Source organism: Gallus gallus, chromosome 26, assembly GCF_016699485.2.
Source record: "Gallus gallus isolate bGalGal1 chromosome 26, bGalGal1.mat.broiler.GRCg7b, whole genome shotgun sequence".
NCBI lineage: Eukaryota > Metazoa > Chordata > Aves > Galliformes > Phasianidae > Gallus > Gallus gallus.
Genome location: NC_052557.1, coordinates 1,004,975 through 1,027,255, shown reverse-complemented (window position 1 = coordinate 1,027,255; position 22,281 = coordinate 1,004,975). Strand labels below are relative to the sequence as shown.

The window sequence follows — 22,281 nt, the reverse complement described above, 5'->3', positions numbered from 1 at the left end:
GGCTGTCTCTCACTGCGCATCCCTCCTCACACATCCTCTGCAGGAAGCTGTTATCCTGCTTGGGGCTCAGCCTGAAGCCAGAGGCAAAGCAGGGCAGGGCTGCCAGGCACACCGAGCTCCGTTTGGGTGCCTTTGCACATAGATATGGGTGCCAAACTGCAGCCCGGGCTCCTCCAGTTATCCTGGCTGGCACCGCCTCTGCACAGTGCTGGAGTGGGAAAAGCACCTCAACCCCTCACCAAGTGATGTCCTGTAAAGGGTCCCTGCAATCAGCTTCTGGCTGGGAGCAGAGCAGGAAAACCATCGGGTTCATCACGGGAGTGAAACACGGAAGTGAAGGCAGGCAGGTCCCAGCTGAACTGCATGCAAATCCCTCAAACACAGCAATTAAAACCACTCCTTTTCCTAAAGTGAATTCGCAGTTTGCTCTCCCTCCCCAGGCTCACACCCCAGCACTCCTAATCTTAGCAGCACTGCTTATTAGAAGAAAACAACACACCCAAATTGTGCCAAAACTGAGCACTTGCGTGTCTGGGAGTCCTCCAATGGGGGTGCAAAAAGCTCCCCCATCAGCCTGAGTCCAATTTCTCAAGGCTTTGGCAAAGGCTGCAGATATTGACCGAGTAAATGTGGCTGCTGCAGGGCATGCAGGCATTGCTGCTGGTGGACATGGAGTGAGCTGCCTGCCCTGCGGAAACCAGGCTGGGCCTCGTATTGGAGGTTCCTTTAAAAAGCACGAAATGGGGTTTTGTGGTGAACATCAGGCTCCCAGCAGGCTGCTCAAGGTCTTCCAGGCTCTTGCTGTGGGGTTTGGAAGGAGAAAATGGGCTGAGCTGCAGAATGGCCTGCGGGAGGACGCTCACTGTGGGCAAACAGAAGGGGAGATGGAGGGCTGGGAGGTGGCACGGTGAGACTTACAGGATAGGAGCAAACCTGGGCTGGCAGGGAGGGTTTGTGTGATGCAGCAGCATGTTGGAGCCGGCCCTGGGGACCGGCGCTGCACCCAGAGCTCAGCTCCTGCCAAGAAATGCACCTCCAAGAAGGTGAGTCAGGGTGTGGGGTGCTCCTCTCCCACAGCTTCCCTGGGGGAACGCCTCCCGCCTCAGCTTCCCTGCGAGAGGAGCAGCTCTGAGCTGCCATGGCTGAGGTGGAGAGGGTTCCTCTGCCTCTTCAGTCCCAGGGGCCATTCCGGAATACTTCTGCTCACAGAAAGAGGCCTCTTCATTAGGAAAGTTAATTAGAAGCGTGGCTGGTGCCAGCGCTGGGTGGGCTGATGTCTCTATGGGGCATTAATTAAGATGAATGACGCCCCGAGCAGCACGGTCCGGTGGTCCGAAACAAGACGGCCTGAGCAGAAACGGGCAGCAAAACAAAGGGGAGGGCTGCAGCTCCTCCAAGGATGCAGCAGTGATGCTGGGTGACACACAGCCCTGCCGGGACGTTGCTGTGGGTGCTCCCTGCCCCATCCCCCGCTGTTCTGCCCCTTATGGGGTGCACGGCCGCTGGGCACTGTGCCGGGTGCGACTGGGGATGTGCCGCAGATGCTCAGCAGCTGTGACAGCTTAGAGAGAATTCCTGGGAGACGATCCCAGATATGAAGTCTTTTCATTTTTGTTTGGGATTCTGACTGGATAGCTCATGTGCTGGCTGCATTTTAAAGCATTTTTTAGGTTTTGTTTTTTTTTCTTCTTCTTCTTTTGACACTGCAAAGTCTTGTTTGTTTGGCTGGTTGTTTTTTTCCTAAAGGAGCCACATTTGCCATCAATTGGTGGGACTCCCCGGTTTTGCCATCCAGCACAGGACGGAGGGTTGGCTGTGCACTGACCTGCCCACCACCAGCCCCGCAGCTGTCTGCAAGCGGCTGGCAGTGCTGCAGAGCCTGAGCTGTGTGTGTGATCCACAAGGGCTGCATCCTCACTCCCCTTCACCCCCAGTGCACCACGGTCATGGGATGAATGTGAGGAGTCCGACCCTGCCAGCCGTTGTCTGTGGGCAGCTGGAGCCAGCCCAGCCCCATCTGAACGAACCCCCCAGATTGGCATCCAAATCCCCCCTCATGCTCCGCAGCACTGCTGAGGTGCTCAGGTCCCCCTCGCTTGGTGCTGAGAGGATGTTGTGGGGTGTTGGGGTTTTTTTTTTTGCTCTTCCTGAAGCTGACAGGAGAAACTGCTGAGACATCACCCGGGTGAAGGGAAAACAAATCCCAAAGTGCCCGAACCCATCGCGCTCTCCACCAGCGCCGCCCTTGGCACAGCACTGGGGTAGAGCAGAGGTCCGATTGCTCGCTGTCTCTGTCCCCCCCTCCAACCCAGGCCCTTCCCCTCCTCACACCGTTATCTCCCTTCCACGTGTAGGACCTATTTTAATCCCTCGGGAGCCTGGTGAGTGTTATCGAGCCCGGCTGCTGTCCAAGAGCTATTCCTGCCCACCCCTTCCAGCAGCCTCAGCAGCACAGACGGCTCAGGAGGGGGTTAAACATTTCAACTGCCATCCATCAGAGGACTGCAAAAACCCTTTGCCTTTTGTGGCCACCCCTTAAACACACCCGGTGCTATGGGAAGAGCTCCTCTTTTTATGAGAAGCCACCCGTGCTGGGGCAGGATGGTGCTTGCCAGGGGAGGGGCAGGGGGTGTGAGTGCTCATAGGCACGCAGCAGTGATGACACATCTTTCTGGGGCAAAGATTGGGGTGAAAGCACAAATTCCCAGAGACAGGGAGTGAAAAAAAGGGGTGAAGGAGAAAAGAGGAGAAGAAATGATGGCAATGGAGGGAAATGGCACTATTCAGTGCCACATGGAAGTGTCCCTTCGCACCGGGCCAGCCTGGAATGGGTTTCCCATCCGCAGTGGGACAGGAAGACCACGTCCTCATGGCTGCTGCTCCCGGAGTTTGCGTTTCTCACTTTAGAAATATGTATTTCTATTTTCATATTCTCCTGATTCCGCTTCCAGCTGTCCCTTATGTCTTTCCCAGCTGGACAGCTCTGGGTTTTGGCAGCAGGGCTTTTCTCCTGCTCAGATCATCACTCCATCGCCACCCCCAGCACAGGAGCTCTCCCCTGCCCGGAGCTCAGAGGTGATGCTGACACCCGTGAGCCCTGAGCAGAGCTGCTGCCTCCACCTTCTTTCCCCCGAGCCTCCCCAAGCTGAGAGGTTTCTTGGCGCTGTGCTATTTCCAGAAACAAAATTGGGACAGCAGTTCTTTGGCCAGCTCCCCCGTGTTGTAGGAAAGGCTGCTCAAACCCTCCTGCAGATTCCTACTGGAAAATTCCTTATCAGCACAGGGGATGCACCTCCTTCCCTGTTCTTCCAGTCGGGATCCTTTGGCCCCAGAGCAGCACAAACATTACCCAAAGCATCCGAGCAGAGGAAAAAGCAGCTTCCAAACCCTCGTCCCCAGGGGCAGCTCGGTGCTGCTGCATTGGGACATGTGATTTTTGCATTGCATGGAACAGCACCGCACTGTTCGGTGGTGACATTCCCGTAAGAAGTCCCTGGGGTTTCTCCTGCCTTTCCCTGCTATGGACTGGGAGGGTTTGGGGCTGAATTTGTGCCCTGGGAGGTGGTAAATGTATTACCCAGAGCCCACCAACACTGTGAGATGGGATATGGGAGTAAGATGGGATGGGATGGGATGGGATGGGATTTGGGGGTGAGATGGGATGGGATGGGATGGAGGAGCACCAGGCTGCAGAGCAGAGACCTCAGATGCATTTTGAAGGCATCTGTGAGAATGATCCTATATTTCCTCCATGCCTGGGGGTGCAAATCGGGACCATGAGTGGGGTTATCCCCAACAGTTCCCTCCTCCCCATATGGGCGGCAGTCGGATCCCAGCGGGCTGAATGAAGGAAGGCAGCAGCCGTATTTGCTGGAGTCCATCTCTATGGGTGGAGCGGGACAGGGCAGGGGAAGGAAGCTCCCCCTAATCCCCATTCCTTATGCTTTCCTGTGGGGATGGAAGAGGTGAAATCTGGGCTCACGTCTGCTCTGCCTTTCCAAAATACAACAGTGTTACATCTTCCCTCCTCAAAAGCAATAAAGTCGATGGAGCCAAAGGGACCAGAAATGACACAGGCGCCAGGCAAGAGCACCTCCTGCAAGAGAAATACAAGGGATAAAACCACTCCGAGGCACAGCCCTGGGGCTTCCGATGGGGGGGACACCGAGGGCAAGCAGAGCTGGCAGAGCCCAGGTCAAAAGTCCACCTCTAGGATGGATTTTCCTCTATCCAAACACATAAACATTGCAATGGAATGGGATTCCGGAATGTCCCCCCGCATCCCCTCCCTGGATTGGGATGTTTTGACCCCAAAGAGACACAGGAGCCTGGAAAGGCGACGGGAACCGAAGGAAGCCAAACCCTGGGCGCTATTTTCGGCTCTCGGGCAGGAAAAGCACCTGCTGGGGTCATTACGCCGCGGGAAAAAACAAACGTCGGGATGTTCTCCCCGGGGGGTGGGAAGGGAATCGCTGAGCTCATCAGCACCGGAGGGGTCCGGGTCTCCATCCCCGGCACAGCGCGGGGTCCGGGCCCGGGGGTGCGGAGGCGGAGGGGTTTCGTCCCTCCCCGACGTCGGGGTTCGGCGGTGCGCGGATAACGCGGGGTCTGCTGCCCTCTCCCGACGGCCGCACCGAACGCACCGCGAGTCCCGCACTCGGAGTTCTCTCTGCTCCGCATTCGGGACGCGCTGGGAGGAGCTCAGCCCTCTGCAAGGGGCAAAACCTACAGCCGCCCCGTTACCCGGAGCACGGAGCGGGGCTGGCAGCATCCACCGGGGGATGTGGGGGTAGGAACGGGATTTCCCTGGAAGGGACCCTTGGAGAATTCCGCCCCCCCTAACCCCCCCGCCCCGGGACTCAGTGCTGTTTGTCCGTCCCCGGGGCTTGGAATGATCCGGGAACCCCTTAGCCGGGGCTGACGCTGACAGCTGGGTATGTCAGCCCACCCCAGGGAGGGGAAAACCAGCGTTGGGTGGGGATGCCCAGCCGGGGGACACATGGGAGAGCTGCGTCCCTGCGATGGAAATTTGTTGGGTGAGGCCACTCCGGAAGGGCTGGGTGTCACTGCTGGCATTGGCTGTCAGTGCTTCCCCCATTCCGTTGCATCTCAAAGTGAGGAAATCTCCACTCTGCTCTCTGAGCTGCCCCTGTAGGGATGTCAGCCCTTTTGGTACTGATATTTGGCGTCCCACGGGGGTGGGGCAATGCAGTGTTTACTCATTTACCCCCCTCTCTCCCAGACCCCATCCCACAGGGCCAGTTTGGGCCATTGGAGCCACCTGAACCACACCGAGAATGTGCTCTGGATTGGGACAGTGGGACAACCCAACTGTCTCCCACCCAAGAGACCCCTCCCTGCTGCCCTGCTGCTGTCCCCAGCACCCGTCCTCGGGCCCTGTGCCATCCCCCTGGCCCAGACAGCTGTCCCTCTTGGTGGGGGGGAGGGGTCAAATAGACACCATATGTCACTGCTGAATCCCTCGCATTCATGGGTCTTCCTCCAAGAACCCACCTGTCCTCCTGCTCACTGAGCCAGACTGCCACCCCAGGAGAACAGCCCTTTGTTGACAACACGAGTGCCCCGGTCCCTCTGTGATGGCCGGGACATGGCACAGTGCTGGGGATGGAGGAGCTGCCCCCCCTCGTGCTGGAGATGCCCCTTCTGTGGGGGGTCTGTTGGGTGTTGTGGGCATCTTGAGGGTGATCACCCCTCCACTTGCAGTTTGGGGGTGGGGATGGAAAGGGTTCTGTTCAGGGGCCATGAAGCGGGGTGGGGGGCACGGGGGGGCAGAGCTGCTGGAGACATCTTGATGGTGGTGAGGCCAAACATTGCTTAGTGAGTGCAGAGTGTGAGAGCACCCCGGTGTGGTCCCTGAAATGGGAACCAGCAAATGAGCACCTGGGTTGGTCCCCTGGTGCGATCCAAGGAAGTGGGGGGTGGGGACATCTGGTGTGCCTGGGGGCCAACATCCTCTGTGATTCCCAGACTGAGGGTTCTTGAACCTGGGGCCATAACTGATGGCCAAAATATGGCCATTCTCCAGCTGGGTTTTGTACTCCGAGGAACATTGTTATCCCTGATTTCCTGATGGAGAAACTGTGGCACAGGAGCTGCGGTGACGAGACGGAGCTGAGTGTGCTGAGCTCCACAGGGGTCCCATCACCTCCCAGCCCATCGGTGAGCCCAGAGTGGGGGAGCTGACACAGAGGGGTGAGGGGATGCTGCTCCCACCCCAGCCGGGGACAGCCAGCAGGACACCATCCCCCATTGCTCCCTATGGACCGGACATGTGAGCAGTCCCAAATCCCCGTCAGGCTGAGACTTGGCCCTGCAAAGCCACCGGCTCGCAGTGCTGGGGCCGAAGGGGCAGGCAGTGCCGCGGCCCCACCGTGGCCGAGCAGCTGTCACCATCCCAAATCTCTGCCGAGAAGGCACGTCGGAAATCCCGGGTGTCGGAGGAGAGAGGTCTGCTCTGCATTCCTCGTCCAGGAGCGGGGAGCAAGCCAAGCATCTCCCCGCCGCCTGCAGCTGCTCCCAAATATGTTATGACTTGTCACTGCGGCAGGAAGGGATGTCGGCGAGCCTGGAAAGCAAGAGGGGATGTGGGGCAGCGGGGGCTGGGGGTCGGTGCTGTTGGACGTGGCCTTTTGGAGGGAGTGGTGCAGGATGGGCTCTGCTGGATGCATCCCGGTGCCCATCAGCGGGATGGTGCCAGGGTAGGATGCGCTTGCACCACCTGGCTCACTTCATCGTCCCCTAAAACCAGCCCATTCTCCAGCTTTTTCCAATGGAAAGGACCCCACGACCGGTGCTCCGTGCACCGAGCTCACAGACTTCACCAAATCCCCAACAAAGCCACCACGGCGGGTCGTGGTGTGAGATCCATCAGCCCTCAGCCACCACCTCTCTGAAGGCCGAACCCGCCGTGATTTTCTCAATGGAGATCAGTATTTTTAGCTCGCCGTGCTGTCGGGGTGAGCCGTCCCCACGAGGCCGGGGCCCCCTCCTTTGCCCGCCGGGGAAGGTCACCCCGTGACGGATCGCAGCACGTTCTGCCCGGCGCACACAGCCTCGCTTTGTGTGCAGCCCAGCCGCCGCCATCCATCACGGGATAACCTGACAGCCGGCAGCACAGCCCTAAGCCCCCGCTGGCGCTGAGCTACCTGGGGCACAGCCAGCAGCTGCTGTGGGCACCTACGGCACCCGGGGGAAGGTGCCCTGCTCACCCATCCCGTGGCTCCATGCTGTGCGCAGGGTGATGGGCACCCCTGGGGGATGCTCAGCAGGGTGATGGGAGCCTCGGAGTGTTTGGGGTGAGGGGGGCCCTGGGAGTGCTTGGAGTGATGGCAGCCCCTGGGGTGCTCAGGGTGATGGGAGAGATGGGGGTCCCTGGGGGTGCTCGGGATGATGGGGGCCCTGGGTGATATTTGGGGTGGTCAGGGTGCTGGGAGTCCCTGGGGTGCTCGTGGTGCTCAGGGTGATGAGAGCTTCTGGGACCGCTTATGGGACTGTTGGGGTGTTGATGGCTGCTCACTCAGCTGTGAACCCACTGAATGCACAGAGCCCACGGGACCCTGGGGTACAGTTCATCCCCTTCTCCCCATACTCTCTTTCTGATCAGGAAAGCCCTGGCAATGCTGCAGAACACTGCCCATGTTTTATGAAGTGCTAAATGCTTGGCCACTCTGCTATATGGCCCTGCCACGTGCCGAGGAGCTGTTGTTTCACCCCGGTGTCCTCAGCCTCCCAATACACTCTGCAAATTAAAAAACCCATCCAGATGGAAACCACTGGCTTGGGTTCTCCCCTCCTAACTGCTTTCTGTCTGCCCCTCGTCACCATTTTCATGCCTTTCCTTGTGGCCCCAGAGAAATCCCTGTCTGTGCTGGCAGAGGGCTGGCTCCCAGGTGGGGATCACCATGGTGAGCCCCAAAATGGCTCAGAATGAACCCAAAGCCAGGCAGGGCGCTGGTGGGTGGGTGTGGGGAATGTGCTTCCTCAGAGAGGGTGATTTGGGGAATAAAATCCCAGCAGGGTCAGCTCTGCTCTTGTCTGACATTCTTTCCACTGACCGATCCCTCCGCTGGAATCTGGCCCAGAGCAGGAATAGGAGGAGGTGGGAGATGGTTTCTGACGTCCCCAGTGGAAAAAAGCCCTCAGGATTAGAGACAAAGCCGGGGAGATGTGGTTGGTGTTCTGGGGAAGGGTGAAAACCCCATCCCATTGTGCTCACCAAAAACCCATCGCCATGCCTCACTTTCTCCATTGGGAAGGTGGGAACTGTTCCTCTCAGGGCTGTGTTCCTCTGCTGCCCCACAGCACAGGGGAGAGTGTGGGAGGCTCAGGGCAGCAGCGGGGAGCACTGAACAGCACTGGATTCTGCACTCCATTGCTCAGTTGCCCCCACCCCAACCACCTCACCCCATAACTGAAGGGACCAGATGATGCAGGAATGCAGGCTGGGGCTGGCAGCCCTGGTGCCACCCGCGGGCTCAAACAAAGCCCCTGTTGGGGCAGCCAGGGCAGCTCCCACCATGCCAACCCCCCCAGCCCCCCCCAGGCCGTGCAGTCCTCGTGGCCGCAGCCGGACAAGTTTTGATGCGAGGCAGCAGCTTAGGGTGGGCTCAGGTTTCCTTTAGGTTTTCTATATTTATCTCTGTGATTTAATGCCAGCGCCGGGGTTTAAATGGCACCGAGCAGTTGGCGCAGGGAAACGGAGCAGCCGTCCCCGAGCCGCGCACACGTCCTCCCATGGAGCTCTTTGAGACCAACCCTTACTTTTTCCCGGAGCAGAGGTTTTACGATGGGGAAAACTTCCTGGGCTCCCGCTTGCAGGGCTACGAGGCGGCCGCATTTCCTGAGCGTCCCGAGGTGACCCTGTGCCCTGAAAGCAGAGGGGCTTTGGAGGAGAAGGACTCGACGCTGCCCGAGCACTGCCCCGGGCAATGCTTGCCATGGGCTTGCAAAATCTGCAAGCGCAAAACCGTGTCCATCGACCGGCGTCGGGCGGCCACGCTGCGGGAGAAGCGGAGGCTGAAGAAGGTGAACGAAGCCTTCGAGGCTCTGAAACGCAGCACTCTGCTCAACCCCAACCAGCGGCTGCCCAAGGTGGAGATCCTGCGCAGCGCCATCCAGTACATCGAGCGCCTGCAGAGCCTGCTCAGCAGCCTCAACCAGCAGGAGCGCGAGCAGAGGGAGCTGCGCTACCGCCCCGCTGCACCACAACCTGCTGTGAGTGTGGGGATGGGTGGGGATGGGGGGCAGGAGCCGGGGTGGGTGGTGATGGAGGGACGGGGTGGTGATGCTCAGGTTGCTGTCCCTGTGGGCGGGTGTTGGTGGGTGATGGGCTGATGGCCGTTGCATTGAGCAGAGTGGGTTGGTGGTGCTTGGTGGGGAGTGGGAAGGCTTAAGTCGTAGAAATGATCGTAGAACCATGGGATCACAGAGCCATGGAATCATGGGGTCATAGAACCATGGGATCACAGAGCCATGGAATCATGGGGTCATAGAACCATGGGATCACAGAGCCATGGAATCATGGGGTCATAGAACCATGGGATCACAGAGCCATGGAATCATGGGGTCATAGAACCATGGGATCATAGAGTCATGGAATCATGGAATCACAGAGACATGGAACCATGGGATCATAGAGCCATGGAATCATGGGGTCATAGAGCCACGCAATCATACAGTCACGGAATCATACAGTCATAACATCATAGGACCATAGAATCATGGAATCATAGAACCATGGACTCACAGAACCATGGAATCATGGAACCATAGGATGGTTGGGTTGGATCTCAAAGATCCTCCAGTTCCAATCCCTGCCTGTGGGCCACAAAGTGGTGTAAAATACCGTAATGTAAAGTACTGTAGGGAAAAATATAGCACAATACAATGCATTACAATACAGTACAGCACAATATGGTACGATACAGTACAGTAACAAAATAATGTAACGTAATGTAATGTAATGTAACATAAAGTAATGTAAGGTAATAGAGTGCACCAGGCCTGGTCCCCTGGTGCATGGGGACTTGTCCTAGTGGGGACCACCACTGGTTTCTCAGTCCAATGGCACCAAATTGGGATCCAGGCAAGAATCCTTGAGGCAGTGGCATCCTCTCCTAAGCACTCAGGGTGTGGCTGGGCTCCATCCGCCCCATCACGAGATTCTGGTGGCTTAAGCACGTTTTTGGGGGATATTTTTGTCTGCCCTCTGAATGCTGGGGGATGATGGCATGCACCTCCTGGCTGCTGAGGCTTTTAATGTGGGGATGTGGAGCTATGGATATAGGTATGGGTATGGGTGATACAGATATAGATGAGAGATGTAAATGATAACATAGATATAGGTGATATATAGATCGCAGATGCATAGGTATGAATAGAGATTGTATAGATGACAGATATAAATGATACAGATATGGATATGTACATGTAGATGACATTGAGATGGATATGAATTATGTATAGACACAGGTATCAGATATCTACATATTGATATTGATATCAGTGGACTTTGTAAGAGGGAGAGAAAGGAGTGGCTTGCAGAGATTCATCCTCTTTCAGACGTTGGCACTGAAGGACCAACTCTTTGGTACCGCCCAGCTGCCCCTCCAGCACAGCTTCACATCCTGAGTGCAAAATCAGTGGGAGACAACTCCAAGCATTCGTGAGCTGGCTGTGCTGGGGGCCTGGAGCGAGCAGTGAGCTGAGGTTTAGGGGTTCCCCTAAAGATGGCAGCTCCTTGGTGCCATCTTTTATTTAACTCAATGAGGTGATTTTCAGTAAGAAGCTCTTTTGCCCAAGGATGCTTCTCCGTTTCCTTTCTCATAACTGCTGCCTACTGAGACACTTCTTTACGCATAGCAAGCAGGAGGCCACTCACCCAGAGCCCACATTGGGGTTTTCCAGCATTTATGGAGATTAATGATGTGCCTGGCACTGATGGATCCCTAGGACCCCAGATGTCACCATCTGCTCTGGCTCAGTGACCACACATTGGGATGGGGGTGTTGGGGGGCAGGCAGTGGGGTTTGGCTGCTGAAGGTGGGCCCACAGGTGGCACGTTGGTCCTTGCAGGCACCCAGCGAGTGCGGCTCTGGCAGCTCATCCTGCAGCCCTGAGTGGAGCACCCAGCTGGAGTTTGGCACCAACCCCGCAGGTAAGGAACTCCCCTTCCTCAGCATCCATCTCAGGGACACCACAGTGGTGGGGCTGAGCATCCCTGAACCAAAACCCACAGCCAGGGGACAGGAGGACCCTTGTCCTCCCCCCACCCCACTGTTGGGTGAACCCTCCAGCACTCCTTGAGCGCACTCAGGCTTCTCCCATTGCCTGATGTGCTGGAAGCAGCCTGCAGCAGCTCCACATCCCTGTCCCATTAAGGGTTCATCTGTGCCTGCCCCATAGCCCAGCCCTGCAGCACAGAGCACCCGCACAGAGCTGCCTCTCCCACCCCCTAAAAGCTTCCCCAAGTTTCACTGCCCGTTGCCACCTCTGGGGAAAGGTCTCAGTCCTCAGGACGGGATCTGGGAGCGGATCCCCACATCAGTGCGGTCACACAGAGTAGGGTCGTGGGGTCACCATCCCATTGCCCTCCCCCTCCTCTCTCAGATCACCTCCTGAGCGATGACCAGGCAGAGGACCGCAACCTCCACTCGCTCTCCTCCATCGTGGAGAGCATCGCCGTGGAGGACGTGGCCGTGACGTTCCCAGAGGAGCGGGTCCAAAACTGAGCTGGCGCAAAGCCCCGCGGCTCTCTGAGCTGGAAACGGGGTGGGATGGTGATGCTGGAAGGATCCAGCAGCTGGAAATCATAATTACCCCTCCGACACTGTGGACTGCAGCGCTGAAACCGCCCAAATCCTTTCCCACTCCTCTCCAAACGTTCCCACCGGTGGAAAAAAGAAAAGGGGAGAAGTGTGATGGCGGTGGCTGGCGGTGGCCCTGGGTCCCCCAGGCCGGGGGCTTTCCTTCCTTGGGGGCCAACACGTGTGCCACAGCCAATGTGGCTGTTTCCAAGTTGCTCTTCGACCAAGGTCTCTCTCCGGCGGGCTGCCTTCGCCGGCTTTCCTACTGACCGCTGTGTGCAGTTGCCATTTGTTTGTGTTTTCTTTTTTTAATTATTATTTTTGCTAACTTATTTTGATGACTTTTCTTTTTTTTTCTTTTTTTTTAAATAAAGGCATTCTCGTTTGAATTGCTCAAGGTTCCCTTTCACCACTGTTTCATGTCGTGTGAATCGATCCTAACTCTTTGGTTGGGTTTTTTTCCTTCTCCCTATCAGAAAATCCAAGGTCTTTGGATGTACATCAGTGGGTGCCTCATGCTTAAATCAGCCCTGCAGAGACCATTGAGCTCACTGGTTTGCAACTGGGGCTCAGCCCAGCGCCCCAAAAGCACGGGGCATCAGGTGATGCTAACTCTGTTCTCCAGAGTTTGATTACATTTCTAATTTGGGCTCTAGAAAGAAGGCTCAAGCCAGCATTGCTTTAAAATCCTGTTTATTGGAACACACATACATCCTTTCCTGACCCGATCCAGGGTTTGGAGTCCATGCAGTACCAATAATATGACGAAAGAAGTAGGGCATCGATAGAAAGGGTTCACCGACTCTTCAAATTAAAAAAATATTTAATACTGTATTAGGCAAATAATACACCGAAAAGACATTGTGACTGTATAGCCTCTCAGATATTGCACTTCCAGACAGCACATGATAAGTATAGGTCATTCCAGCCATCAATAAATATCACATCAGAAATAGGGGCCACACAAGGCAAACGTGGCATGAGGAGATGAAGAGATCCTACCCTACGGGGGAGAAATGGGAAGGGCTGAGAGCCTCCTGGATCACCCCTGCCCATAGCCTGGAGGCAGGAGGGGAGAGCATCTCCTCTGCATCTGGAGGGAAGGGACGGGTGGTCCTGGGGCGCTGGGTGCCCCTGCTGTGTCCCCCTGGTCCCCAAGGTCAGGCCTGACAGCATCCTGGCCAACAGTAAGCCAAATGGGGCAGTCCAACCCTTCCCCACTTTGAGGCACAGCACACCCCAAAATGCTCTGACCGCCACCCCAAAATGCTCCTTGCACCCACAGCAGCCGCTCCCCACTGCTTGCTGTGCAGTGTCCATCCTGGCACTGGCTTCAGCCCCCCCGTCCCACCCAGGGCAGCTCCTTGGCCATCTCCCCCAACGTCAGGGTTTTCACGCAGAGCTGAGCCTGAACCCTCCTCGGTGTTGAGTCCTACGTGCAGTGGCATCCCTGGTGCCCGGGGCTCCGGTGAGCTGGTGTGACAGTCTATGGCATATTGGCAACGTGAACCAGGCAGGAGAAAGGTTTCCAAATATCATAGCCCACTTGTGGGGCATCTCTGCTTCTCTGATGGGCTGCACTTCCACCAGGGATGGAGCAGGCACCTGGTGAGCACATCCAGAGCCTGGCTGGTGTGAGGTGGGGTGGGCAGAACAGCCACAGGCAGGAGGCACGGGGAGCTGGGGACAGCAGTGGGGTGCACAAGCAGAAGGGAGAGCAGCCTTTTCGGTCCATGGCAGCAGCACTGCGACATCTGTTGGTTCGGGCCGAGAAACAGACACAGGCTGAGCTCTGGCCTTGTCCTGAAAGGCAGCTGGCACTTGGCTGGATGGATAGTGGGGATGTGCTGAGAAACAAGGTGGGAAAGGCTCCATGAGGACAGTGGTTCACCTCCATCTGGGGACCACTGTGCCGACAAACCCACAACTCCTGGCACTGGGAGCCATACCCTGAGGGACAGCAGTGTCCCAGCAGAACCTCCCACCCTCACTCCAATGGGACCCCTCATACCCAGGGCCGGGCTGGCTCCCATCACACCGATCCTCAGCATGAGTACGTCCGGACCGTGGAAGTCTCCAGCCGTGGTGACCCAGAGGCACCAACTGGAAGAGAAACAAAGAACAGAGCACTGAATTAGTGACCGGCCCAATTAATCCTCAGCTTCCCACCGACACATTTACACGGCAGCAGTTGTGTATTAAAGCCACGTGAATCCAAGTGAGAGGCTTTGTACCTTCGGGGATGCGACAGAAGGTTCAGGACAGTGACATAGGGCTATCTGGTCCAGCAGGGACCCTGCTGGGAAGGGGTGGCGTACCTTCTGGGGGCATCTTCTTGGCAGGGGCGGATGGAGGTGGCAGTGGCACCAGGCTGGTGACGCGGAAGCCGGCAGGCAGCGTCTCAGCTGAGCCACTGAGCATGTTGATGCTGTGCATATCTCGAGGGCGGAAGCGCTTCCTCCAGGACGGGGTCCGACGGAAGGTTTTGTCGTCACCCTGGGGTGGAAGAGCAGGTTGTGAACCCAGCAGCAAGGACAGCAGGACCTCCCACCCTCGTGAGATACCCTCGCTGCGTTCATCTAACTGTGTGGGTGCCAGCATGCCAAGATCAACCCGAACTGTGCAGAAGCGTGTGATCAGATTGGGCCAAGGACATAGAAGAGCTCGCTGGCATCCTATGAGGTGGGCTTCATTCTTCCCAGCATGCCCATCTCCTCTCCACCCTGCCTGCAAAGATGTCAACGCAAAAGCCCCAGTAAAGACCCATAGGGAAGCATCTAACTGTGTACTCATCTGGAAGTACCTACTTGTCTTCATCCTCTAAAGAGAGCTCTGACCAGCTCTGCTATCGTATCTCATGCAAGAAAGCTGTATGTAGGACAGATCTAGATAAATTCCCACCTTCAGTGACTCAATGTGAACAGCTTTCTGGCTGCATAACGGGGTATCTCCAACCCCCGCTTTACCAGCTGCTACTCGTCATGCCCAGAACATTTGCGCCTCTAAAAGGCTACAAAAAAGCAGCTGGCAGGGAAAGCTGGGCGATTCCTCCTCAAATTCAGCCCACTGAGCACTAGAAGAGATGCACAAGGCCCTACCTCACCTGCTTCCATAGACTGTTTTGTATTTTAAATGATTTAGTTTTAATGTATTCCATTGTTCATGCAACTGCTAGTTGCCTTCCCAGGATAAGCTGGGAGAGAGAAGCAGTTCTGTTTCTCCCATTTCTTAAACAAGAACAGGTGCCCAGCACGATTTGGGCATGGGAGAGGTTTGGTACTCACATCATCCAACCTCCGATCTGTGCCCAATGCAAGCAGATTGTTGAACTCCCTCTCCAACACTTGTCGAGCCTGAAAATAACATCAAATGAACATCCTCCATCTATGGCAGCAGCACAACTCCCCAACCCAGTTCTAGCACAACTCCCCAACCCAGCCCTGAGAACGATGGAGAAAAAGCCCATGCACCATCAGAGCGCTCTGCTTGGAAAGGCAGAGTTGAGTTGGTGGGACTGGTGGAGTCACACCGCAGCTGTGTCCCGTGCCAGCCACCCTCCTCCCAAATCTCCCCTGGAAGCACACCCTTACCTGCGTGTTCTGCGTGGGGATTTGCAACACGAGAGCCAGACTGTTGTGGTCAAAGTTTTCATCAAGGGCCAGGAGTGCTCCATGCACCCCGCTCTCAACGAGGTTGTTTGCATACTCGCGGAGCCCGATGGACTGGATCCAATGAATGACCTGGTCATTGGTCCACACCAACACATCTGCAAAAGAGCAAGAGCGTGTTTCAAGGCAGCCCAGACAGTGCTCTTGGTTGTGCAGTAGGCTGGGGTGTGCTGGAGCCCTGCCATGCAGCCCCAGGCTGAGTCTGGCACTCTCCTTCCTGGGCCAGCAGGGATGCCATGTAGCTGAGTGCCAGGAACAGCTCACTTCAAGTCAGCAAACTGAACACAGAAATGACAGGCAGAAAACAACTGTGAAAATTAATCCTAAGAGCCCTGGATTGATGATGCAATTAGGGGCATTATCAATAATGAGTTGTAATCTAAGCACATGAAATCTCAAGATAGCCAACAAGGAAGGGGAGCTTGATTAGCTGGGGGTGTCCTAAGCACTTGAAAGGGGAAGGAGAAGCTGACTTGATGCTGGGACAAGGCCCTTCCTGTCTTGACAGCCTCCCTCCCTTCTCATGCCTGACTGGGGTGACCTTAAAGGTACTTGGAGCAATCTGCTGGGGAAATACTGCAGGGAGAACAGCCCTACAGGCATGAGTACTGCTCAGAAATACTGGTTTTCATTTAGCAAGTGCTGTGTTAAGAATACGGGACAGGAGAGAGACCATCACCGGGCATCTCTATGGAGGTTTCTTGTCAGCTTTTCCAGAGCAGGGTGGTGGATGTGGCTGCTGACCTTTGATTTCGTGCTGAGTCTCTTCTCGCCTCCTCTCAAGCTCTTTGCGGTCGTAGTTGAGCCTCTTCAGGCACATAATGCCATACTGTAGGCTGGTGCTGCAAGGACACAAGACATCACCCAACCTTCAGCAGGGCAGACGCCTTGGAGGGACCCCACAGAGGGACCCACTTCTCTACTAACTCTCCATGTGCCCGAAGGATGTTTTGGTGTAGGACTGAGTCATCATAGATGAAATTCAAAGGGACGATCTTAGCCAGAAGCTGGGGAACATCCCTCCCTTTTGTGGTAATTCCCCAGTCCATCAGTTTTATCCTGTTCTGAGAGGAGGCTGTCCCACGTTTGGCCAATATGAGCCACCCTCCAGCACTGAGGCTGGCCAAGACAGAGGAAAATCCCTCAAAATCCCTGAACCACACGCAGGTACTGCACCCCAAAGACCTCCCAAAGGAGAGGACTCACCGGTGGAAACTGTCCACCATCTTCAAGTGCACTCTGAGGTCTTTCTTGGTGAGGTGGTCCAGCATCCGTGCATCAACAAGACACTCCATGAAGTAGCTGCGATACTGCGGGAGGCCCAGGCTGGGCAGCCACTCATTCCCAATCCACTCGTGGTTCATGTCCCCATAGGCCAGTGTCTGTGAAAGCAAATGGAGAAGCTAGGAAAAAAAACAGGGCTTAGGAGACCTGCAGACGGCCCCAGGAGACCAGTGACAACTCAGTGCTGCAGGATGGGGGTCCACCGTCCTGAGGACTACATGTGGACTGGGGAGTTCAACCCTAGCTAGGGCTGGAGGAGCTGAGGGGAATGGTCCTGTTGGCCATGGCCCATGTTCTGCTCAGAGAGCAAGCACCGGGGCGGGTCAGCCCCGAGCAGGACTCGCCACATGCTGATGCCCCACGCTCATTCCCTGGGTGCCCTATGGTGTCCATCTCTCCCTCCCACCTCCACCCCACATACCACCCCGATGAATGAGACACAGTGGGGACCTCACCTGTGCCCAGCTGCCTTCCTCTGTGTCCTAAGCGTGACACATGCAGCATGTCAATAGAAAGGACAGGTAAAGTCAGTACATGGCAGCATTGCACTGTGACAGCTTATGCCACGTGTGCCAAGCACGGGACCCCTCAGTGTGGTGGGACCCTGATGGGTTTGGGGGGTTCAGCCTTGCCAGCAGGGTGCTGGGGACATCCCAGTCCTGCAGAGCCCAGGATTCATGACATCTCTGTCAAGCAAGGATGTTGGATGGGGCTTTTTTAGCAGGTCTTGGGCAATAGCTGGCACAGACATTGGGGCTTAGACATCCATCGTGGGAAATATGGGCAGCTCTTGGGTCACCTCAACAGCTGGAGAGAGACACGTAAGCTTCAGCTCATGGGTCACAAACCCCTCCAAGGACAATCTGCCAAATTAAATGCCAAATTAACTCACACTGCCAACCCAAAGTGCTGCCCCAGCTCTGAGACACGGACAGAAGGTCATTAAGGTGCTGAGAGGGGAACACGGCCACATCTCTCCAAGGAACCTCAAGCTATCAACCAGTGGTAGTGACAGCAGGGGCAGTATCTGGGTGTGCTAATGTCAATGGGACGGTGACTTCTCTGGGTGTTGGCTGACCAACATGGGGCTCAGTCTCATGTGCCTATCTGAGATCATTTTGTCTTTCTTTCCTGTTTAACTCATAACTGGCACTACAAACCCAGCAAAACCCACGGGGGCTTGACAAAGGAAAATGCATCCGATAGTTTTTAAGCCAGCTTTAGAAACTGTTGGGATAGTGAAGGCTGAAAGACGGTTTCTAGACAGGTGCATGGTGCTGGCCAAGAGCTGACACATGAGACACAGCAAAGATCCCCTTCCCTCCCGGGGTTTAGTGCCTTAATGCACGCCTGGAGCTCAGCTCGGTAACTGATCCCCGCGGCGGCAGGGCGGCCAGCCTCACCGTCTTGGTAGACGTCGCCATGTTCTCCATCTCCTCGTGGGTCACCCAGACATTTCCAGAGGACTGGAGGAGAAAAGGGCAGAGCGGTCAAAGTGAGCTGCTGCGGAACCAGGGCTCACAGCGACGGTGGACACAAGCCTGGCTCAGAGTGAAGGAGGATCAGAGCATCCTCACGCGTGGAGCAGAGCCAGGGGGCACACTGCAGCATCCCTGCAGTTTGATATGGTGACGTCTGGGCTGTCCATAGAGCCACAGAGAGTGCTGCAAGGTCTACTGGCATTTTGTCTGCCTTTATACCTTGGTTTCATGCTCACAGAGCCTGCAGGCTTGCCTCTGACAGCTGTGACCCCAGACAGGGCCATGTGAGGGCATGCCTGGGGCTGTTCCTTTTGCTGACTGTATTTCTGCAGACATGTCTTGGCTTACTGGGGCACCATTAACCCCTTGGAGGCTATAGGGACCAGCACAGGCTATAATCCTGCTAACAGCTCCATGTCTTATCCAGGGCAAGTGGGGGATCTGCAGTTACTCTGACTTACCCCAGGAATTTCAGATAGCCCCAAGGAAAGGTTTCTATTGAAATAACTGAAAAAATGGTTGTGCATAACCGAGCTGGCCCTGCAAATCAAACGTGTGCAGTTTAGGTGGGATCTTATCCCCTCAAGATCCAACAGTCCCCAAGCTTTGCTTTTCACTGGCTGCTCTGTGTGTGAGGATAAGAACATCTGATGGGGACTCAAGGCAGGAAAGTGCTTCACTCCTGGTGGCAGTAAATAATTCTTGTGCCAGAGGATACGTCTGGTGGGTTCACTGTTCCTTGAGGGCATGTCACCCCATCCACAGCCTGCACTGAACACTGGCAAGCTCTTGCTACACTTGCCTGCAATATTGGGACTCCCTGGGGGCCGATGAGCCACTGTGCTCCCACAAAGCCAGGGGATGGGGAAAACAGCTGTGGGATGGAGTGCTTACCGTCCGTGAGGTGGGTGGTGCTGATGGGCTCGTGAGTGAAACCATCTCCTGGATGGCCAGGCGCAGCTTCAGGCGATGCAGCGCGTTGCTGATGCCGATCTCCCTCTGGATCTCAGTGTCAGACAAGGCTGACATGATGGCTCCACTCTTCACGTTGGCTCGGCAAGCAGCAACGTACCAGGCTGGCATCCCCACCCAGAGCTGTTGAGACAGGGCAAAGTTGGGACCCACCCTGGCAGAGTACAGGACACCCTATTTGAAGCTCCATACCTAAGCTGCATACCCATGTTGGGCTCCTTTTTTGTTTGGACCTTGCACAGATTGCCTGTGGGTGGAGCAGCTTCCCTGTATCTCATGGAGAGAGCGTAGGGAAAATACCTCTCCATGCCTTGGGAAGATGTTCTGAGTTGCTGAGCATGGGTTGTTTTGCAACCACCACCCACGTGCACGGAGCAAAATGGGACTGTGGGGTGCTGTGCCCCTGCCAGGGGAGCACACTGCAGACTGTGTGTGGGGACAATGTGTGGGCATGCTCTGCCTCACCTCCAGCCAGGACACAACAGTGGGGCCATCCCAGTGAGCAAAGGGCAATCCCTTCCTCCGAGCCTCTTCCAGAAGTTCATGCCTGGAGCAAAGAGAAGCAGAAAAGTGATTTATTGGGAGTCTGAGGGGAAGAAAATAACTCGCAAAAGGGAAGAGACTATCAGAAGCAAAAACCAGCAATAAAGGAGCTAACACGGCTCAAGAGGGGGTGAAGACAAGAAGTCTTCTCAGCAGTTCTCAGCTGTGTCACAGCTTAGCAGCCAGGGCCGTTTTATTGCTGTGGCAGAGGAGGTTCACTCACTTCTTCCGTAGACGCCGATCCTTTTCAGCCTGAGCACCCAGCTTGCCGAGTCCCAGAGGGTCCTGAATGCCCACCTCTGTGTCAGTCAGCAGCACTGTTGGGCAAGCAAGATACTCCCAGGTCAGCACGATGTCCCCCATGGCACTGCATGGATCCTTGCATTGAGGTTTTGGGGATCCACAATCACAGTACAGGAGGTGATGGTCTCCATTTCCAACCCACCCCCAGAGCACCCCTTGTCACACTGAAGCCCACAGGGATCCCTGCCTGCCAGCCTTCCCATTTCAAAATGCTCAACACTGATGCAGTAGAGGATTTATATATGGAAAAGCACCTCCCACCACAGGGCTGAGCAACATCAGGGAGCTGCCATGGGGAGGGAAACAGATTTGAGAACGTTAGGGATAAGATACAGTGATGGGGGATCGCTATCCTCACTGCATCTCTTGGAGAGCATTAGCACCGGTACCACGCTCAGATCAGAAGGGTCCATGGGGCAGAAAGCACCAGGATCTGCCTGCCCCAGGATGCCCAGGGCTGGTGGCCTCCATGTCCCCAGGCCAACCGAGTGTCCCTGCCCCTCTGCCTATAACCCCAACACTACTCCAAAGCCAAAGAGGGCCAGAAGGTGTGAGTAGAGCCCGACCCAAGAGAATGCCCGCCCGGCATGCACAGGAATGGGGCTGCTCACAGACCCTGCCCGGTGGCTCCTTCTCTGCTCAGCTGAATCAAGCGGCCCTTCTCTTTTTTCCCGAACAAACGCCCGATGGAGGATTTGATCCCCTTCCTCTTGGAGCCCTTGTGCAAGGAGTCCTGGCTGCTGTTGCTGCTGGGGTTACTGGCCTGTTCCTCCAGCGAGCTGGGGATGGAGGAGGGAGAGGAACAGCAAAGCCTTAGGTTAGTCCCGAGCAGCACGAGAGTCATGGCAAACCCCAGCCCATCTCCACGCCATGGACTGAGATCCAGCGGGGGCTCCACGTACCTCTTCCCATCCTCCTGACTCAGTGCGGGGTGGCCCAGCTTCTCCAGCCGCAACGTCCTGGGGGAGGATGGGGGAGAAGTCTCGCATTTGATGGTGGTTTTATCCTCTCGGCTTTCATCCCGAGCTGCAGGTGACTAAACAAGCACAGGAGCCGTGAGGTTGGATGGCCAAAGCCCAGCTTCATCCTTGTCCTGCTGCCTGCCCCGGAGCCCCTCTCTCTTGTTCCATGGAGGCATGGCCAAAAGAGCCAGCAGTGTCCTGAGGCTTTGCCACGCTCCAGGATAAGCCTGAAGCAGAGCTCCAGTGGTGGCTCAAGTCACACAGGCAGATGGGGAGGACTCAGCCACAGGGAATCCTGGGAATATGGGGAATGACGAGGAGAGAGGATGCAGCTCCATGGCCCAGATCAAGGTGTAGGGACACAGAGGCTGCTGCCACAGCAGAAAGCTCTGAGGAAGACAGATGGGAACGTCCCAAATACACGCTGTCCCCAAAAGGGATGCTCAGTGTTTGAGGACCCAGTGGCTGTCTGACCCTCCCCATGTCCTGCAGAACTTCAAGCTGCCAGCTGGAACATCCCCAAGCACCTTATGGGATCCTCCTGCCGAATCCCTGGGGATCCCCAGCTCCACCCCACACCTGGTGCACCCTGACCTGGTGTGGGCAAAGCCAGGAGCAGGCTGGAAAAAGGGCTTGGACAAAACCCAGCAGAGTGGGAGCCACTCACTAGCAGTTTCCTCCGGTGCTTCCTCAAGTCGCTGGGCTGATTGCAAGGGAGAAAGCAAGAGAGACACAGAAAGGGTGGCAGTTAATGGAGAAACCCCTCAGCAAACACAGGCATCCTGTTCCACACCACTCAGCTGTATGGACACTGGGATGCTGCTTCCACCCTAAGCAGCCACATGCACACCCCGTGCCCACGCTCCCATCTGCCCCGTGAGCCTCCTCACCAGCGTCATGATCCCCATGCGGTCCAGGTCCTGAGCAGCGCTGCGGGACGTCAGCTTTGGGGTGGAGCGGCCGCTGAGCGGTGGGGATGAGCTGGCCAAGGACAGGGCTGTGAGCGAGGTGGGGATGGAGGCCCTTTTGCAGAGCTGGGTGAGGTTGAGGCCTTCCATGCTGCCGCTGGTCACGCGGGTCTCCAGCTCCTCCGCACGGAGCTCGGTGGATTCCTTCTCCTCTTGGATCATCCTGCAGGAGCAGTGGGCTCAGGGCTCCTGGATCCACACCATCCTGGGGTGGTCCCCGGCCTTTGGCACCTCCCGGCCATGGGATTTACTGACACTACGGAAAGGCAGTCTGG

At 56.2% G+C, this 22,281-nt stretch overlaps 2 protein-coding genes across 6 annotated transcripts in view; one reads left to right on the top strand and one right to left on the bottom strand.

The window, feature by feature from the left end:
* Positions 1 to 8,714: 8,714 nt before the first annotated feature.
* On the top strand, positions 8,715 to 12,214 carry MYOG (myogenin). Its single transcript, NM_204184.2, has 3 exons — positions 8,715 to 9,234; positions 11,095 to 11,176; positions 11,629 to 12,214. The coding sequence occupies exons 1-3, from the start codon at positions 8,755 to 8,757 to the stop codon at positions 11,748 to 11,750; spliced, it is 684 nt and encodes a 227-aa protein (NP_989515.1). The 5' UTR covers positions 8,715 to 8,754; the 3' UTR covers positions 11,751 to 12,214.
* A 287-nt stretch (positions 12,215 to 12,501) lies between these two features.
* The window catches only part of PPFIA4 (PTPRF interacting protein alpha 4), a 41,722-nt gene continuing 31,942 nt past the window's right edge, over positions 12,502 to 22,281 (bottom strand). For 2 of the 5 annotated variants that reach the window (XM_015298800.3, XM_015298803.3), the window contains 16 exons: positions 21,929 to 22,169; positions 21,706 to 21,741; positions 20,979 to 21,112; positions 20,692 to 20,855; positions 19,997 to 20,090; positions 19,696 to 19,777; positions 19,153 to 19,353; positions 18,181 to 18,243; positions 17,233 to 17,259; positions 16,700 to 16,875; positions 16,238 to 16,335; positions 15,416 to 15,591; positions 15,110 to 15,178; positions 14,144 to 14,321; positions 13,837 to 13,928; positions 12,502 to 13,672 (listed from right to left, as the gene is read on the bottom strand). In XM_015298800.3, the coding sequence (XP_015154286.1) occupies positions 13,870 to 13,928; positions 14,144 to 14,321; positions 15,110 to 15,178; positions 15,416 to 15,591; positions 16,238 to 16,335; positions 16,700 to 16,875; positions 17,233 to 17,259; positions 18,181 to 18,243; positions 19,153 to 19,353; positions 19,696 to 19,777; positions 19,997 to 20,090; positions 20,692 to 20,855; positions 20,979 to 21,112; positions 21,706 to 21,741; positions 21,929 to 22,169 (1,798 nt within the window). In that variant the 3' untranslated portion in view covers positions 12,502 to 13,672; positions 13,837 to 13,869. The remainder of the gene's footprint in view (positions 13,673 to 13,836; positions 13,929 to 14,143; positions 14,322 to 15,109; positions 15,179 to 15,415; positions 15,592 to 16,237; positions 16,336 to 16,699; positions 16,876 to 17,232; positions 17,260 to 18,180; positions 18,244 to 19,152; positions 19,354 to 19,695; positions 19,778 to 19,996; positions 20,091 to 20,691; positions 20,856 to 20,978; positions 21,113 to 21,705; positions 21,742 to 21,928; positions 22,170 to 22,281) is intronic. The other 3 variants (XM_015298801.3, XM_040652871.2, XM_015298802.3) reach the window with 2 other exon arrangements.